Here is a 20,216-nt window from a genome sequence, read left to right as displayed (position 1 = left end):
AGCCGACCCGAGCCGAACACAGCCGAGCCGAACCGAGCACAGCCTAGCCGAGCCAAACATAGCCGAGCCGAACCGAGCACAGCCGAGCCGAACCGAGCATAGCCGAGCCGAACCGAGCACAGCCGAGCCGAGCCACCTCACCGCCTAAGAATGCCACCCTCCCCCTTCAATCGGCCGCCAGCGAGGCGGAGACGGCCGTTACGGGAGAGAAGTAGCATCTTCGCGCGAGACTAGCCACGCGACTTCCCAGAAAGCCTCAGGCAACATATTACTAGCAGCTGAGGGGTCGGACTGGGGCGGAAGAGTGGGCGGGGCCTACCGAGCTATTTAGCGGCACCCCAGGCCACGCCCTAAGTCGGAAGTGACGGAGGCGAGCTATCGCGTCGGAGCTACCTCTATGGTTTTCCTCTCGTTCTTGAGTCGGGAAATGGCCGCTGTGTAGTTACGACGGAGCTTAGTCCCGGGAACTGCAGTTCATCGTGTCAGGTAGGCCTTGCGCTATATTCAGGTCACTCAAAGAACTGAATAATGAGGACTCGTGAATATTGTGACTCTTGTGGGTGGTGACGGGTCGGTGTCGATAAGAGAATCCAGGAGGTGTTGTGCCGTTATTTGTGCGTTTTTGTGTCAGCTTTTCTGAGCTTTCCGAGATTTCACCACGGGCGGAGGAGGTGGGGGATGGGACAAGCCTTGCGAACGGCGCGCGCGCGGCTGCGAGCCTGGCTCCACAGCCGGGGACCGCGCGCCTCTCTCGCGCTTGCGCAGACCTCTCTCGTCTGCCCTGCCCCCATTTTCAGCGGGGGCCTTGGCGCGCTCCCGACTGTACGCTCTGCGCACGCGCGCTCCTTTTTCCCTCTTCCTCTCCTAGGCTGGCTGCGGGCTCCCAGCGAGGTCTCTTTTGTGCTCGCCTCTTGCCTATTTTTGGCTATCTTCGTTCCCAGTCTTTGGGGCTTTGGTAAACTCAACTGCAGCAGATTGTACTGGGTAGGTTGACTCCCTTTTTCCTCTTTAAAACTACTTTGCGCAGCTGCGCGCAACCTAAAGGTTTAGGCCTCATTTTTGTTAGCTTGAGGATCCTGCAGTCCTTTGTAGCTGACTCCACCCCTCGTGTCGCCTGAAAGTTTTTCTCCCGGGCTCAGCATTTCCGTCCCCCCCCTCCCAACCTGTTTCAAAACGAACTTGAAAGTCGACTCCAGCGGTTGGTGCCTTGCTTCTGTTTCCAAGCGTGGGGAACAGTTTTTGCCCTGAACGGGCCGGCTCTGGCCTGAAAGAGCACTTTTCTAATAATGCGAACGAAGTCGTGGATTTTCTGCGAGTGACTCAGTTACATTGTGCAAAAAAAGTTCCAGCCAAGATGGGTGGGTGTACAGCTAGTAGGGCAAATGGTTGAGAGTGGTGAGTTGAGGTTATGGATTTAGCTTTCGTTTTAAACCCATAAGTTGGCCCCTCCGTCCCAAGATTGAACTCGGCGGCTGTGTACCGCCTTGCCCTTTCCATTTTTGAATAATTTTGAGACAGTATCTTGAGTTGTTTCGGAGTAGTTGAATTCACTGCTGAAATCCACCTCGCTTTAAGTTTTATCTCGTCAGGGTCAACCGGCAACAACTTTACCCTTTAAATTTTTTTTTAAAGTTTTTCAAAACTGAAAAGTTAAAGCACATTGGTTAAGTGGATGAAAAATTGATTAGCTACTTTAAGACCTGTGGATCAGTTGTCACAGTCTTTGCAATATTCATATGAAAAAGAAAAATTCTATTTTCTTAGTGTGGGCTCTCATTTTTTATTTTAGTCGGAAAGCTTAGGTTACTGTTCAGGGTGCTGCGTTGCAAAAACTGCAAGTTTATGTGCGTTTTGGTGTGATCCTAATCAATTCAGGGTAATTTGATGAGTAGTGTCTAAAGTAGCTTATGGTAAACAAAGACTATGTAGTGATGGGTTGTAGCATTTTTTTTTTTTTAAATCTGTTTACTTAATTTCATATGGGTCTCGTTATTCAACTAGGACTCCTAGAGATCCTCCTGTCTCAGCCTCTCCATTGCTAGGATTACAGGCGTTCACTACCATGCTCGTTTCGGTGGCTCGCATGGTGTGCCTGTGGTTTCAAGGCCGGCACGGCATTCGTGCCTGGGAAATGGCCAGGGATCCAACCTGGGTCCTTATGTGTGCCAGGGAGGCGCCGACCACTACAGGTCTTTCACGTTGTTACTTTGAGGTGTACCCAGGATTTCAGCTTAATTTTGATAATTAAAATAAGAGCTAAGAGGCTCTTTGGCTAGAGCTGGATGGATTTTGAATAGTATATTAGGACATGACTATGGATTTCTAATTAATAGAGCTACTTGAATTTATTGACTATGTGGGCAACAAGTTATAGTAGATTAACTGTGATGAGAAGTTTTGCAGATTTTATTTATTTTATTTTTATGTATTTAGTACAGAGTCTACAGGGTCTCACCACACAGGTCAGGCTTGTGGTGATCCTCCTGTTTTTAACCCTCCAAGCTCTGGGATTACAGCAGGAGCCACCACACCCAGTCTCAGTGTGCTCCCAGGGCAAGGCGGGCTCAGCTTGACGAGGTCCCTGGTTTGCCTAAGCAGGTGCTTAATTTTTTTACACTTATGCATAGATCCTGGAGAGTCCCAGAAACTTTCAAAGCCATCAGTTGAACAAATTATTTTGAATTTCACAGTGTTTTGTTGTTTAACAGATAAGTAGATGAGGAAATCAAGAAGAGTATCCTATCTCTGGGCAGTAAATGTTGAAGTTATAGTTATGGGTTCATTATTTGACATCAGTTTTTTGACTGTTCTTAAGACTGAAAGACAGGCAGCCTATCGATACTAAGGTGGTAATACTGGCCTATATTTGTGATATGTTTTGAAATTATCAAGTACATCAATTTCATTTGACCCAGTATTTTTCTATTTCTAGATGGAGGCCAAGAAGTTAGGAAGTTTAAGGCCACATAAACAAAGGGAATGGCACAGCTTGGTATTCTTATTTTAAAATTTTTTTAATTTTAATTTTTTAAAGGACAAAATAGTATTACAATAGAAAAATTACAAATGATAGTTTCACTAAACAAAATAATATGAATTTCACTGTTGCATAATATTGTCTTCAAATCAACAACTTGGTGTTCTGATTTGCATTTCTAAGGTCTTTGTGCAAGGTGACAACAAGCTGGTCTAAGAATTAAAAAATTATAACTAATCACTCAAGTTTTTAATTAGATTTTTTTTTTTTTCAAGAACGAAAATGTAAAGTGCTAGGTGGGGTTGTGCACACCTGCAGTGCCAGCAGTTGCCTGTAATCCCAGTAGTTGAGGCAGAGATTTTTGGATTTAATAACCATAGCTGGTCTTCCCCCACCCCCCCCTTAAGATAGGGTCTAGTGTATGCAGGCTTACCTTGAGCTCACTGTGTAGCTCAGGCTGTCTGTGAACTCAAAGGATCCTGCCTCAAAAACCTCTCAAATTTTTTGATTTTAGGTGTGTGCCAAGCCCAGTTTTGCTAATTTTGTTTAAAAGTGTTGCTTTTTTTGTAGGGTACTATATATTTTTATTTTATTTTTTAAAATTTATGTATTTGGCACAGGGTCTCACTGTGCAGCTTGGACTGGTTAATGATCATCCTGTTTTCAGCCTCCACAGTAATGGGATTACAGGCTTTCACTACCAGGGGCAGGACTGGCACAGCATGCAATCTGGGGTTTGAACCTTGGTCACTGCACTTGGACTCGAACCTTAGTCACTGCCCTTGTGCTTAGTTCGAGTACTATATATTTAAAAGTAGAATTCCAGAGGTTATTTACTTATTTATTTAGATAGGTCCTAACTGCTGGGGCAGGCTGGCCTTGAGCTCAGTGTATAGCTTGTGCTGGTCTCCAACCTCAAAGATCTTCAGACTCCTGCCTCAGCCTTAGTGCTGGGATTATTGGTATACCTGGCTAAAATTCCAGAGATCTTAGTAAGCATTTCTGAAAAGACATACATAATGATGATTAATGCTATTCTGACAAGAGTAAGCATACATACAGAATTATTTTGAAGTAAACTTAATGGATAGCTTTTAGAAAAACTCACAAACAAGTTCTACAATAACGGAAGTTATTGCTTAAGTAGTGTGTACCATATGCCAGACAGCCAGCTTTTTTACGTTCCTTATTTTTAAGTACCATTACCAACCACCTTCATTTTCATACCTGCAGAAATAGAAACTGAAAGAGATTAAGTAATTTGTCTACTGTTAGATTTCCAGGTATAAGGTCATCCATAATTTTAAGTTGATCACTGGGTATTCTTTTAAGCCTTTTAGAAGATGTGACTAACAAGTTGCTTTTTTTCTTTTTGTTTGCCTTTTTGAGACGGGGCTCATGAACAGTGCTATGTGTTTTATAGGAATCTTTGGCCCAGACTCCTTGAGTATGATGCAATGAAGACTTGGCGCAAATATTTTTGAAATAGTAAAACCTAACAAAATGTATTTTTGAGGCGCACTTAAAGGCTGAGGCAGAAAGATGTCAAGTGGGAGCCCAGACTGGAACTTGGTGACAGAGCAAGAGCCTGTCTCAACAAAAGAGATCTTGTCTGATGTGCAGTGCCTGTACTTCCAATACTCAGAAGGCCAAGGCAGGAGGATTCCTTCAAGTTCTAGGCCAGCCGGGGCTATAAAGTGAGTTCAGGACCACCCTTGAACTGCACATGAAACCTGATCTTGAAAGAAAACAAGATCTGGGCCAGGGAAATCGCTCAGTAGAATAAGCGCCTCTCTGGCAAGTGCAAGGGCCTGAATTCAATCCCTGGTTCAGCCAAAAAAAAAAAAAAAAAAAAGAGAGAGAGAGAGAGAACAAGATCAGGGAATATAGTTTGGTATGAGGGGCCCTGACTTCAGTCTTTAAGTAGAGGAGGGGAAAAATATTTTGTGGTTACTTTATCTTGGGTACTGTAGGTTCTTTAATCTTGCATGTTCTCGCTACTCATTACATAGTCCATAAAAGACAAGCTGTTTTAGATACTTATTTTTAAAACTTTTTAAAATCAAGGTTAATTTATTCTGTGTTCCTCACTGGCTGTTGGTAAATCATGAATAAAGAGTCATGAGGCAGATTACTATATTTCTTTACAATTGGAATGTATTAATAATAATTTTGTAATAAAGGGAAGGTTTGGTATTTTGAATTCTATACTTGAGTTTTGGCCACATTAATGTACTGTTAGGATATTGGAGCGATCACTGTTGGGTTCAGGAAATCACAAATTCTGGAGTATTTACACTCTGTACTTTTGGCCCGTCAAAGGGCAAACAAACACATTTCTTGTCCTTGTCTGCCCCTGTGCTAACCTTGCACTTTTCCTAGAAGAGCCCAGAACTTAAAATGTAGGAATTTTCTTGTTTTTTTGTTCCTTATCTAATGTTCCATATCCTTAATAATATATGAGGAGGTCATGTTGACAAAAACAAAACAAAATCCTGAGTTTACCTCATTTGTGTGATTCTGCCACTTTATCCAGGCATCTCTAATTTGTCTCGTTGCTCTCCTTCCCATGCTCTTTGTCCTGTGCAAGCAATCATGTTAAAGTTTAAGTCAGATGATATTACTATGCTAATCAAACTTTTTAGGAATCTTCCATTAGTAGGAGTAAAACTCAGACTTATCACTGTAGCCTTCTAGATTATATTTTGGTCTTGTGTAGCCTTTCTTTTCCTACATTGTATTCTCAACTCCTTGAGTACAGTACCTCAATTTTCTACTACTTTTTCTGTCCTGAATTTGCAAAGCTTTGTATTCTTTGCCTAGAATGCTGTTCCTTTTGAATCTTTGGCATGTTGTTTTAGTTTGTGACTTCTTTTAAAGAGGACCCCAGGACCTACCTTAGGTAAGTTGCCCTCTTGATCATTCCTCCAGGTGCATCATTTTGTGATTTTCTCCTCTGCCATGTAGCACTTAGTCACTATTTGGTATTTTCTGCCCTCCCCTCCCTGGAAGCTCCAAGTGTAAATAATTCTGAGACACCTTTTACGATTTATTTTCATAAGTATCTTTTTGTTGCTGCTTCAGTGTCCTGAATTAAAACATTATAGCAATTTCTGTCAAAACGTAACAGACAGTTGCTGTCAAATAAAAACATTATTTTGGGTCTTCATTTACCTTATTCACCAGATCTGGCACTATCTTATGTTTGACTCTTTCCCAAAATCAGAATAACATTAAGAGGTGAATATTTTGAATTAAGTACCTCAAGGTAGCCTAGGATAGTACAACTGAAGACACTCATGAAAGGATTTGGAGAACTGTTTTAGAAAGTGGCAAGAAAGATGGGTTGAGTGTGTTCAAAGGGGGAGTTTTCAGTGGAATTACTGGGAGTATGTCTTTTATTGTAATACATCTTTTCAAAAATTTGAACATCCACTATTTTTGATAGTACTATACTTGAATATATTGTAGACTAGATAATATATAGCTGTGGGTTCAGCAACCTACCGTGTAAGATTTCTGTTTCTGGTGTGTACATTCTTAGAACTACAGTAAACTGTCACTTCACATAAAGAGACTTGACAGTTGATTATCTCCAGATGTATAGAAGTTAAAATTTGGGGGACTGGGAAGATGGCCTAGTAGAATAAGCACTTGCCTGGTTAGCACGAGGGCCTTAGTTCAATCCCCGGTTCCCCCCCCCCCCCAAAAAAAAAGTTGTAATTGGCCTTTTTGAATTGTTAGGGGCTGTTTGCTGCAATGATCCTTGTATTGCTTTCAGGGGTGAAATCAGTGACATCATTGCCTTCTATCTAAGTTAGAATAAAGTTTGTAACAGTACAGTAATTTAGAAGATTAGCTTTTTTTCTCTGCCCTTTTGATACTATAAATAACTAAACTTGAGTATACTTTAGGAAACTTTCTATATCCAGGTCTACTTGGCTTTTGATTTTGCTGCTTTTTACTTTTATACAGATTAGCTAAGATTTACTATATTCCTACTTTTTCCTGGACTTAACCTTGGATGGAATGTTTTTAGTTTTTTTGAGGCTGATCTGGGTATTTGTTCAACAGAGGGCTGGAACTCAAGATCCTCTGCCTCAGCCTCCAGAGAGCTGGATTTACAGGCAGTGTGCCAACACTCGTAGCTTTAACTGCAGTTATCTTAACCTCCCTATTTTTAGGTCCATGGTTACTTTTCTTAATAGACTAAATTATTTGTATTCCCATTATTACATTTTTCTTCTCTCCTGCCCTTTCTGCCCCTTCCCCATTCCTTTGCTCCCTCCCTCCTTTTCTCTCTCCCTCTCTCCTCACTTCTCTCTCTTCTCCTCTCCTCCCTCCAGTTCAGGCAGACTGGCCTTGAACACATAACCCAGACTGGCCTTGAAGTCACAGCAGTCTGCCTTAGCCTTCCTGGTGCTGGGACCATCATGCTTGGCCTGCATTTTTAATTCTTCGTGGACATACATTAAGTTTATGTTTTCTAATTTAAGTCCTGCTTCCCTCATGGTTTTTGACCATCTTTTATATGTAATGAATAATGAATATTTACAAAGCTGATTTTCAGTGTTGATAACTGCTTAGTATTTTGAACCAAATTTATACACACTAATGGTTAATTACATGGGAAGAGTACTGACTTTCAGAAGATGTTTCATTGCCTACTGTTACTTCAGTATGTCTGTCTGTCTGTCTGTCTCTATATAAAAATGCTTTTAGGCACATGGTTTAGAGTTACTGTTATGGCTGTTATATCACGTTAAGTCAGTTTTTAGATGAAACTATGAAAGCAAATGGTGTTAGAATAAGTAGCAGAACATTAAACTGTCATAAGTATTTTTATACATTATGTTTGTGGCAAGATGGAGTTAGTAATTACATAGGAATTTTTCAATAGGATGACAGCATATCTTGTTTTCTAAAGTCTGTATTTCTAAATTCAGGTATTTGAATTAAAAGGTTAAGTTGCTGTCTGTTACATGAGGCATTGCATTGTTACTAAAAAACAAATTTTTATAGTTAAAAATTTACTGTTTTCCTAAGTTAGTTTCTTTTTTTTCTGACATCATTAATGCCTTCATTAGTTTATTGCAGTGCCTAATAGTGTATAGTCAATTTAACATAAGTTTGTATTTTCTTTTTATCTTTGTTAGGAATTTTAATTTAGAGTGTAATTTCTCAGAACATTCTCTCCAGGAAGAACTTTACAGTATTTAAAGGCTTCACTGACTTCTTGATCCTGTATAATAAGCCCAAGGTAAATAACACTCATTTCTTGTGGTTTTCAGTTTTGACTGACTTGATTCAATGTGCTCAATTTTGACTGATTAAATATGCTCAAGTGATTAACTGCTCAAGCTTTTTGGGGGGAGTAACTTATATGAAGTCAGATTTTAAGTTAGCTTTAGGAAAAAGATTCTTTTCATCTCTCCTGCTTCTAGGTGGTATATCTGCTTCTTCACTTCTGTAAACACCTCTGCTAAGACTCAGAACATAACAGAGCCATTTTAAAACAAGACAAACGGCCCTGCTACTTAATCCATCTTCCCTAATGCAAACAAGAGGAGTTTCATAACTTAACTTTTTTCTCTACTTTGGTTTTTAAGGTAATTAAAGTTAATTCCTAATTATGTGCAAACACTGTATTACATGAATTATGTGTATTAACTTACGTAGTCCTTTACAACTCTTTGAAGTGGATGCTGTAGTTTTTCTTTCACTTTATAATTGAATGTGAAGCTCAAAGATTAAGGAATTGTGGAAGGCACACAAGGAAGTATCTTAGCCTGGATTTGAACCAGGTAGTTTAAATGCAGAGGCTATATTTTTAACTTCTTTTAGCCAACTAAATTTAGAGGAGGGCAAGAAAATCAATCCAAATTTCTTTTGAACTGGTATGGTTTTGTTTTGTTTTGCCTATTTCTGAGACAGGTTTTTGCTGTGTAGACTAGGCTAACCTTGAACCTATCGTATAGCCCCGTGTAGCCTCAAATTCACTCAATCCTTCTGCATCAGCATTTTGAGTAAAGTATGGTTATAGTCATGCTTTCTGTGTGTCTTTTTTTTTTTTTAAAGCCAAACCAGGTGTGGTGGTACATGCTTGTAATTCAGCTGCTTGGGAGGCAGAAGCGGCGGAAGGATTGTAAATTTGAGGTCAGCTGGGCAGTTGAGGGAGATGTGTCTGAGAATAAAACAAAAAAGCTCAGTGTTTTCTGGGTTCCATCCCCAGTATTCTGCAACAAAACTCAAACTTTTTAATGGAAAATAAACTTGCTAGGTTCTGGGAAATGCATGCATTCAAGTTATTTCTGAGATATTTACTATGTTCAGATGCTGCAAGTTTGTAATGTCCAGCAGAGATGACATTGCATTAAAGCATCCTTGTAAATTTTCAGTTTGACTAGTCCATCGTTAATGATGCCATCTATATTTTTAAAAGTACCCGTAGTCTTGGGTACAGAGTACATTTTCTTAGCCAAGACTGAGTCTTCATTTTTTATTTCACATCAACTGAGATGTTCAGTGCTGGAAAAGCCTATAAAGTTCCTGAATCATTTAACAGAAATTTCCATTGAAAAAAATGCAAAAAACCTCAAGGGCTAAGATCAGAGATTCTGGTTCTTAATAAGTGAGAAATATTCTCTAATACTATGGAAATGGATCTTGTCTTATTGCTGGGATCTCCAAAATCATATGCAGCTCTGGTTTTGTTTTTTTAGAGTATTTATAATTGTCTTAGGGGAAGAAAATCAGTTTTTTGAAATTAAGGTTAATCAAAATTGAGTATAAATTACATATAGGTGCCCTTTAAAAAGTTTGAGTGCACTACAATATTTTGAAATCAAATACCAATCAAGAGTCAGTTTTCAGTGATCTAGATTCCTTAGAGATTTTGTATGGTTGCTGCTCAGTTTCACTATGTTGTTGAAATTACAAGATTTGCCAAACCAAATTTAACTTAACGTTCGTTCCACTGGGTGTGGAATATCTGCCAATGCTGAATTTGTTCGCTAAGTGTTGTGGAATTCTTAATTCCACCATTTTGAACCTTGAACCTGCATTTTTTTATTTTTGTCTTTATATATTTCTTGCTTACTTGGGATTGAGATGATGATGAGAATAGAAGGAAAAAGGTGATAGAGAATTCTATTTTTAAAAAAGTATCTGAATGTCTTGAAATTTTCATTTGTATTCTTTGAAGAGGCAGTATTCAGACATTATCATTACTACCATAATTCATCACAAAATACTGTTGTAAAACTGAGCAAAAAGATTTGGTTAAGTGAGTAAGTGCTTTCAGATATTTGGTTGTAGGAGATAAGATTTAAATGCATGAAAATGACAGGATGTTAGAAGGTAAGTTGATCTTTTTATGGAAATGATTAGTAGTAAGTCAAAATTTAGAAACAGTTACACAGTTGATCTTGAGCAACGCAGGTTTAAATTTCTTGAGTATACTTTATATGGATGATTTTTGGAAATTAGTGACAATTTTTAAAAAGTACGTCATACATGTATAAAATACATATAGACAATAGGCCACCTTTTCCTGCCAAATATTGGGAATTGAACCTAGCACATTTACAATGAACTATGTCTCTAAAACTTCATTTTTTATGCTTTTTAATTTTTTTTTTTTTTTTTTTTTTTTGGCGGAACTGCGAATTGAACTCAGGCCTTTGCGCTTGCCAGGCAAGCACTTATTCTACTGAGCTATCTCCCCGGCCCCTCATTTTTAATGTTGAGAAAGAGTTGCTAAGCCACTAGGTGGCTCAGGTTGGGCTTGAATTTGTGATTCTTCTCTCACAATCTCTTGAGTTTTGGGATTATAGGCATGCATTATAGATATGCCTGCCCCACCAGACCTGGCTAGACAAGTCTAGTATCATTTACCATGTACACAAAGCTATGAAAACTTAAATCAGTATACACTTACTGTACATGGCTTCATTTTAATTAAAAGTATAAAGTATCAAATCATACTTGCATAAAATTAAATATAGTAATAATATTTTAGTTTCATAAACATCTGTTATTGTGATAAGCTCAAGTGTTGGGAATATTCATTTGATACTAATATGTGATACTAATATGTGATACATATTTCCATGTATGCAGTTTGTTTCTAGTAAGTTTCATATTGTATATTTTTTACTTATGTGTGTGTTGTTAGTATTATTGGTGAGGCTTCTGGTCAGCAGCAGGCTACTGTCATGTATATATATTTTTTAATTTATGTATTTGGTACAGTGTCTCTACACAGCTTGGACTTAGTTATCTTCCTGTTTTCAGCCTCCTAAGTGCTTAGATTACAGGCCCCATGCCCAGTCTTGGTGGCTGGCTCAGTGAGGCTAGGGGTGGGGCCAGCGCTGCATGTGGTGCTGAGGATCAAACCCCAGTCCCTGTGCTTGCCTAAGCAGGTGCTTAGTCTGCTAAGCTATCTTGCCAGCCTACAATGCATGTTTTTGAATACGTATGGGTCAGTGCCCTTAACCCTTGAGGATTAACTATCTGTACACAGCAGAAATAAACTTAGGAGGCTCAGACTTAAGATTCATTGAAAGGGTGGTATTTGGAATGTATGGAGTGATTTGCCATATGTATAAGGCATATGTGTATTACATATACATCATATCTGTTACTGATTGCTGTATGTTGAATGAAGTCTAAGTATTAATACCGTGGTACCCCTGTTTAAAGATTGCAGTAATCTCCCCAGTTTTTTTCATCTTCTTACTGGAAAAACCACAGGGTAAACTAGGTATCGTCCCATAAGTTCATTCTTACCTTGCAGTCATGAGTACTAGTACAAGAGCCACGGCTTCAGCTGTAAAGACTTAGTGACCTTTAGTCTATTAGGAAACTATCCAGTACCACTCAGCCAGTATTGTATTTATGGAGTGGTCAGTTTCGTCTCATTTCAAGGCCATAAAGTAGTTGATGTCAGTTTGGTAGATTTATTATCATGCCACTTTTTCTTAGTTTCAGTTTTTTTTTTATTTTTATTTTTTTGTCTTTTAATATTTTGAAATCATTTATCTTTTTTTACAGAAGAGGCAGGTATTTGTCTTGGGCATGGGATAGACTCTTAACTTGCTGTAGTCTCAATATTGTTTTTTCTGTCTTCTGTGAGCTACTGTATTTTTTAATTGAGACACGTAGGTGGGATAGTCCATACAACTATTCTGTTTTGTCCGTAATATACAGCACCTGTCATGCAGGTGAAAGCAGTGCCAGTAAGGGACAGTGTTTTTCTAAATGGCTCCTTTGAAAAGAACAAGAATATTCATAAAATTTAATTTGTATATGAACATAAGTAAATGTGAAACTTGAATTGTGTTATGACTTTAATATTTGCTTTTTGACTAGGAGAAAAGAAATGGGTCGCTCCAATTCTAGATCACATTCTTCAAGATCAAAGTCTAGATCACAGTCCAGTTCTCGATCAAGATCAAGATCACATTCTAGAAAGAAGAGATACAGGTGAATTATTGTGCTTCTGATTCTTTTAATAATAGTTATATTAGGTGATATTTATTGAATGATTGCTATATCCGTACAGAAGCTTATTAGTAAATTTCATTCTTAAATGATCTTATGAAAATGGATCTATTACCATTTTAGAGTTTTAAAAATTGAAAATAGGCCAAGTTACAAGCTAATAAATGTCACATCTTAGGTTTAAATGCAGACATTTCTTGTATGTTCCTGTAGGATAGTTGCTAAATGAGTCGGTCACTAAATGAGGAATTGTATATATTATGTACGTTACAGTATTGAGAACAAAGAAGTGAAGGGAAATTCCAACTTGATGACTTTGCTATTATTTGCCTCTTTCATACAGTACTGTAATATACAACATAAGACTAGTTCTATTGTGCAATCAGCAAAAATACATAAGCAAGATGTACTGTATCAAAGATACTGAGGTTCTCTAAACAAGGTGTACCAGACGGTAAAGAACAAGAGGTGGGTTCTAAATCTGAACAAATATTAAGTAGGTTGTTAAATGAGGAATATCTATAGTGAGTTGATCCTTTAAAAAGTATCAATTCTGGTTTTCTTTAGTGATAGATAATACAACACAGAAAGTAGAAACCACACAAAAATTTTAAAAGGTGATCCATTTAGAGTAATACTACTTTCTGATCTTTCTGTGTTTTTTTTTTTAGGCCTAACTTTGCTGACTACCTTTCTCCATATTTATAGTACAAAGTGGCAGTCCATTAAGTTATCTTTTACAGTGTCACTTTTAGTGCCAGCCTAGGTGTACTGTAATGTAGTGTATTGGGATTGTATTATCTCCCCCATGTTTTCTTTGCCTTTGTTCCTAAGGCCTTTAATTTATGCTGTTAATATTTTCCTTAGCAATTAAAAAAAAACAAAACTTTAAACTTGTATGCATGAGATTTTTTAAAAAAATTATACATTTCTGCCTTTGGTAATTTTTGTTACCTTCATCCAGAAGTATTTATGTGGTAGGATGAAACACTTTATTTTTCTTACATTGATATTTATTTCATTTTTAGTTCTAGGTCTCGTTCCAGGACATACTCAAGATCTCGTAGTAGAGATCGTATTTATTCTAGAGATTATCGTCGAGATTACAGAAATAATAGAGGAATGAGACGACCTTATGGGTACAGAGGAAGGGGTAGAGGGTATTACCAAGGAGGAGGAGGTAGATATCATCGAGGTGGTTATAGACCTGTCTGGAATAGAAGGCACTCTAGGAGTCCTAGACGAGGTCGTTCACGTTCCAGGAGTCCAAAAAGAAGATCAGTTTCTTCTCAAAGATCCCGAAGCAGATCTCGTCGGTCATATAGATCCTCTAGATCTCCAAGATCATCCTCATCTCGCTCTTCATCCCCATATAGCAAATCTCCTGTCTCTAAAAGACGAGGATCTCAGGAAAAACAAACCAAAAAACCTGAAGGGGAACCCCAAGAAGAGAGTCCTTTAAAAAGTAAATCACAAGAAGAAACAAAGGATACATTTGAACATGATCCATCTGAATCTATTGATGAATTTAATAAATCAGCCACATCAGGTGATATATGGCCTGGCCTTTCTGCTTATGATAATAGTCCCAGATCACCCCATAGTCCTTCACCTATTGCTACACCACCTAGTCAGAGTTCATCATGCTCTGATGCCCCCATGCTTAGTACAGTCCACTCTGCAAAAAATACCCCCTCTCAGCATTCACATTCCATTCAGCATAGTCCTGAAAGATCTGGTTCTGGTTCAATTGGAAATGGATCTAGTCGCTACAGTCCTTCTCAAAATAGTCCAATTCATCATATCCCTTCACGAAGAAGCCCTGCAAAGACAATCACACCACAGAATGCTCCAAGAGATGAGTCTAGGGGACGTTCTTCGTTTTACCCTGATGGAGGAGATCAGGAAACTGCAAAGACTGGGAAGTTCCTCAAAAGGTAAGAACCAGAATACAGAATTTAGATCAAAGTATTCCAATTCAGTGTGTAATTAAACTAAATTATAATATGTGTAGTTTTTCATGACTTCCTGCTTCATGAGGTAATTACAAGTTGTTACATATGGTATTGTTGAAAGTTAAGTGTTTTGATAGAAACGAATTTGTTTTTGCTTTTTTTTTAATTCAGTTCAGGATGCAGTTGAGGACAAATTAAGTAGTATTAGGGAAAACTGATACATTAAGAACCATGCAAGCTAGAAATTAGAGAACCAATTGAAAGTTTCTTTTATTATTAGAATATGATCTACATAAAGCATTTATATTATACATTCTTATGTAGTATAAACAGTTTGTCATTGTTTAATAAATTCTGCCTAACTTTAGAAGAGCTATTTCTGACTCCAGTAGTTTAATAGTTAACTACTGAGAATTGCTAATGAATTTATTGAAAATTGGTTACTACTGTATGAATTGCCTTACAAAGTGAGAAAATGGAGTCAAAATACATTTGTGTTGTACAACCTATAATTGATTTTCTATTAAATTAATAGAAAAGCTCCTGTTATTGCCAGATTTCTAGAGTTCTTATTTTACGATTCAGATAGAGTATTAAATAACATGTTAACAGTTGTATTAAGTTCATTTGTGTGAGCTTGTTTTATATTGTTAAAAAGTAAGCAGAATAGCCTAGATTTTTGAGATGATTATGAGTAGCAACACATATCCTCTGTTTTAGTGGTTTTTGTCTGCAAAAGTTAAATTAAGTCTGTGTTGTATATTACAGGATTTCTGTATAAATTTATTTGTTGGTGCACTGTTGTGGGGTGTGACCAAATAGAATATGTGTTAAGGATGGCTTTATTTTTAAACTTCAGGGAGTCTAATACATGACTTTGTCTTAAAAATCAGTGTGTAAGTCCTGTATATGGATACTTTCTATAATTTTTAGAAGCGGACTCTGAAGAGGTAGGGTTATTTTCTCTCATTGCTGGTCCTGTGATAATGTCAGCACATTTCCTTAAGTATGTAGGTGATCTACAGTGAATGCAATCTAGAGTTACTATCCTTTGCTTATTCACAGGTTCACAGATGAAGAATCTAGAGTGTTCCTGCTCGATAGGGGTAATACCAGGGATAAAGAAGCTCCAAAGGAGAAAGGATCAGAGAAAGGGAGGGCAGAGGGAGAATGGGAAGACCAGGAAGCTCTAGATTACTTCAGTGATAAAGAGTCTGGAAAACAGAAGTTTAATGATTCAGAAGGGGATGACACAGAGGAGACAGAGGATTATAGACAATTCAGGAAGTCAGTCCTTGCAGATCAGGGTAAAAATTTTACTACTGCATCTCATCGGAATACTGAGGATGAAGGAACCAAGTACAAGTCCAAAGTTTCGTTGAAAGGCAATAGAGAAAGTGATGGATTTAGAGAAGAAAAAAATTACAAACTCAAAGAGACTGGCTACGTAGTAGAAAGGCCAAGCACTGCAAAAGACAAGCACAAGGAAGAAGACAAAAGTTCTGAAAGAATAACAGTAAAGAAAGAAACACAGTCACCTGAGCAGGTAAAGTCTGAAAAGCTCAAAGACCTCTTTGATTACAGTCCCCCTCTACACAAGAATTTGGATGCACGAGAGAAGTCTACCTTCAGAGAGGAGAGTCCCCTTAGGATCAAAATGATAGCAAGTGATTCTCACCGTCCTGAAGTCAAACTCAAAATGGCACCTGTTCCTCTTGATGATTCTAACAGGTAATTCCATATTGACAGTAAGTAACCTGTGGGCAGTTAATATTACAGTTAATTATTTTCTTAACATGCTTATATTCACATTCAAACCAATGGTGTATTTTGTTTGTGTGTGTTACTGATATATTCCAGACCAGCCTCCCTGACTAAAGACAGGCTGCTTGCTAGTACACTTGTCCATTCTGTCAAGAAGGAGCAAGAATTCCGATCCATCTTTGACCACATTAAGTTGCCTCAGGCCAGCAAAAGCACTTCAGAGTCGTTTATACAACACATTGTGTCCTTGGTTCATCATGTTAAAGGTATGCTTAATATGTTTAGTATTGTTATTAAATTTCTCTTGCATGAAATAAATGGATATTTAGGCTTAATACTAGTGTACTCCACGGCTGACAGGTGTGCGCTAATACTATGAAGAATTTGGAAAAATTGGTGGGTCACCAGTTTTCCTAGCATTGAGACTCATGAAGATATTTAATAAATGACCAAAATATTAGTTATGTTCTAAACGACTGTCTTCTTAAAGTATAAAGTGAATTTATTTAGTGTTAAAAGTCTTTAAAAATGTGCCATTACAGTGTTTGACATGAAGAATGCTTAAATATTATATTACAGCGTTTGCTTGTGACTTGTGATAATGTACAGTAGGCGTAGTTTTATAACAGAAGAAAGGCAGTGTTACTGCCAGTCAGTTTTGGTTTAGTATTTAAGGAAATCTGAAACTAGTGAAAAACCTCTTCAATGTCTTTACTGCTACTTTGTTATAAAATTTGATAAATGAAAAGAAAATTTATTAGGCTTGTTAAAGGGAGAAAGTCTAAGAAATTTAAAAGCATAATGGATAGTGATTACATGAATAGTTACAAACTAGGATAATAGAACACTTCTTCATCTAAATAGTGATTTTCTGTTTTCACCGGTATGTAATTGTAGTTCCATAGTTGCTACCAGTAATTTTCAATGGTTTTAGAGTATGGTGTTTTGGGCAATTAGGTTAAATTTTGTTTTTGTGTTTAATAGATTCTTTACTAGGTAGGAACCTTCATGGCTGTTTGGTCTTAAGCTTTTTTAAAGTTTGTTATAAAAACAACTCATAAAAGCTGAAACTAGCAATTCCTTTTGTGTGTGATAGGTCAAAACAGTGAATAATTTCTTTTTAGCTATAATTAAACATGGTAACAAGAATTTTGCTGTTTTGCTTTACATTTGTAAACTAGTTTGTGACCATATTACTGTGGTACATAAAATAGGAAATATTAACATTTTTCATTTTTCCACCCTTTTTTGACTTGTCTTAACATTTTAAAATTTACTGCTGAATTTTGCGATCACATTTTGATAATTTTTTCTTTTTTCATATCCTTTTTCCTTTTTTAAAAGAACTGTAGTTATGTTTCATAATTGGTATTGTGCAACGGATCTAAACAGCTCTTTCTTAACATAGAGCTGAAAATGCCCAGTGATGTTTTCTTTTTCATTGTAACTAGGTCCTGGAATATGTTTTGAAATGGCAAAATCCATGTTTCAAAGTAAAATAGCTGTTGAAAGATACAGGCAAAGTTGAATCTCCTGTCTTCCTGGCAAAAATGGCATAAAAACTGAGTTGCTAGATCAAATTCCTGGGTTTCATGGAATTAAGATTGAGGCACTACCCTTGTAGTGGCCATTTCAAGTTTTAATGATTGGTTATGAGACATGTGCTGGATATTGGGCGGTAAGTTGACACAGATGTATGTTGACCTGTTAAGCAGATAGCTTGCTTCATAATGTAACATTTCATAGTTCATGACTTTATATGTCTTACATATACAGCGTATCTTGAAGTGGTTTAAAAACATCAGCAGTAATAGTAATTTTAAAGTTCTTTAAAGGCAGGCAAGATGATATCAAATGTGTTGTCAGGTGTGCCAAGATGCCAGTTTTGGGGTAATTAGTGAATGTAAATTGATTTAAATATATTTTTCCAGTTGAATGGGAGTGTTAATTTTTTACTTAACACCATCTTTTGATAATGTCAATATAGTTCTTGATGAAATAATTCTTTTTTTTCTCAATCCATCTTTGTAGGTAGTTATGTATATTTTGTTTTCTGTTCATGATTACCTGAAGTAGCTTCCTTCATTTATCAGTTTGCAAGGCATAAGGACATCCATATGTTGTTTCTTTTTGTTTGAGGAAATAGTGCATTAGAATAGAATTAAGACTCTTGATTTAATATGTAGTTCTTAGATTATATGTACTACTGACGGACCTGTGAAGAAGTTGAGATCACTCATTTGTTGAGATACAGGAGGTTAATAAGGAAAGGGTAGGAGTTTTTTGTAACACTTGATTCTCTTCTGCTAGGTTCCTTGAGTATTTATTTTCTTCTCACCTGCTACACCCTTCTGTCACAATTGAAAATCCCCTCTTAAAGTAAAGATTCCTAACTCGGCAGTATTTCTCCTAAATCAACAGAGCAATACTTCAAATCACCTGCAGTGACCCTAAACGAGCGGTTCACTTCATATCAGAAAGCCACTGAAGAACATAGTACCCGGCAAAAGAGCCCTGAGATACACAGGTATGTGTCATGTGCTGAATTTTGAAATAAATACGTTTTGGTAGGAAGAAACTCCCAAGATTTATAAAGGAAGTATACTATCATTAGGATACAAGTAAACCAATTTTCTTCCTTGTTTATATTCAGAAAAATATTTCTAAGTCTTAAAAAAGTTCATAGTTTACTTGGTCCAAATTTATCATTAGAAATTAAAATACTTTTAACCACTTTGCACGTTTTTTTCTGAGAGGGAGGGAAGTGGAGACCTGAAGTAATCCTTGAATTTACTAAGATTGTGAAATAAAAATGCCTGGTGTTGACTGAGAGTGTAGCTCAGTGGTAGAATGCTTGCCTTCCAGCCCTGCATTGAACTGCAGGTGCAACAAAAATCAAATACCTGGTGAGAGGTAAAACTTCCATGGCAAGAAGAGCGCAAATGTTGAAGTCAAGATAATTTTATAGTATAGTAATTCTGGATTTGTCACTTTGTTGTATTATGAGGAACGTTATATAATTATTAGCAGTTTTTATCTGCAGAATAGAGATCATGCGTGGTTTGCAGAATAGTGGTGACAATTAGTGATACTGGTTATAAAGTATCTTAACTCAGTGCTTAATACTCATTTGGTATGGTCTTGGCAGTGACTGCTAAAGAAGCAGTAGGAATTTGCAATTGATGTTAGCTTGAAAGAGGGAAAGGTGCACAGTAGAAGTATGCACTAGAATATGCACTCTGTAGGAGGTAGTAATTGTGTTCAGGGAGGTTATTGCTGTATTGAAATTACATGATGAGTGGTTGGGGAGATGGCACAGTAGAATAAGCCTGATGAGTTCAATCCCTAGTTCTGCCCAAAAAAAGGAAAATTACATGATGATAAACTCAAACTGCTGTAGTATCCAATCAAAACATGACTTTTTTTTTTTTTTTTTTGCTCCGAATGCCCTCAGGGGTGGTTTGGCTGGCTGGAGTGTTGTGGGGATCGAACTATAGCAACCTGAGGCTGACAGCTTTGTGGAGGCAGCCACTCAAAACAACTGAGCTAAGGCCCAGGCCCCATAAGGGTTTTTTTTTTTTTTTTGTTCCTCGAATGCCTTCAGGGCACTTTTGGCCAGCAGGAGAGTTGTGATTGAACTCCAGCAACCTGAGGCTGACAACTTTGTGGAAGCAGCCACTTAAAGGACTGAGCTAGGGCCAGGGCCCCAAAACATGACTATTTTTGCTGACTGAAATGAGTGTATATATCTTTGACGCATTTCAGTTTTTTTTTTTTTTTGTTTTTGTTTTTGAACTGGGGATTGAACTCAGGCCCTTGCACTTGCCACGGAAGCTCTTATTCTACTGAGCCATTTCTCCAGCCCCTTAATACCTATTTTGCAATGAGGTAGATTTGCAAATGGGATTTTCAAAAGTTAGCAAAGAGTGGCAGGGGGGATGGCTCAGTAGAATAAGTGCTTCCCTGGCAAGCGCAAGGGTCTGGGTTTAATCCCCACTTCTGCCAAAAAAAAAAAA

General features: G+C 37.5%; 1 protein-coding gene across 10 annotated transcripts in view; it reads left to right on the top strand.

Annotated features, from left to right (window-relative positions):
• Positions 1-345: 345 nt before the first annotated feature.
• The window catches only part of Bclaf1 (BCL2 associated transcription factor 1), a 46,490-nt gene continuing 26,619 nt past the window's right edge, over positions 346-20,216 (top strand). For 5 of the 10 annotated variants that reach the window (XR_192440.2, XR_002820553.1, XM_023712272.1 and 2 more), the window contains exons 1-7: positions 346-486; positions 8,134-8,237; positions 12,350-12,463; positions 13,510-14,418; positions 15,502-16,167; positions 16,297-16,466; positions 18,622-18,727. Coding sequence is in view for 8 of the 10 variants with exons in the window: in XM_023712272.1 (XP_023568040.1) it covers positions 12,360-12,463; positions 13,510-14,418; positions 15,502-16,167; positions 16,297-16,466; positions 18,622-18,727 (1,955 nt within the window). In the remaining 2 variants the exon portion in view is untranslated. Of the gene's footprint in view, positions 487-874; positions 985-8,133; positions 8,238-8,421; positions 8,587-12,349; positions 12,464-13,509; positions 14,419-15,501; positions 16,168-16,296; positions 16,467-18,621; positions 18,728-20,216 lie in introns of those variants that run through there. The other 5 variants (XM_023712273.1, XM_023712271.1, XM_023712268.1 and 2 more) reach the window with 4 other exon arrangements.

Source organism: Octodon degus, unplaced genomic scaffold, assembly GCF_000260255.1.
Source record: "Octodon degus isolate 3935 unplaced genomic scaffold, OctDeg1.0 scaffold00024, whole genome shotgun sequence".
Lineage (NCBI taxonomy): Eukaryota > Metazoa > Chordata > Mammalia > Rodentia > Octodontidae > Octodon > Octodon degus.
This window is presented reverse-complemented; position numbering and strand designations above follow the sequence as displayed.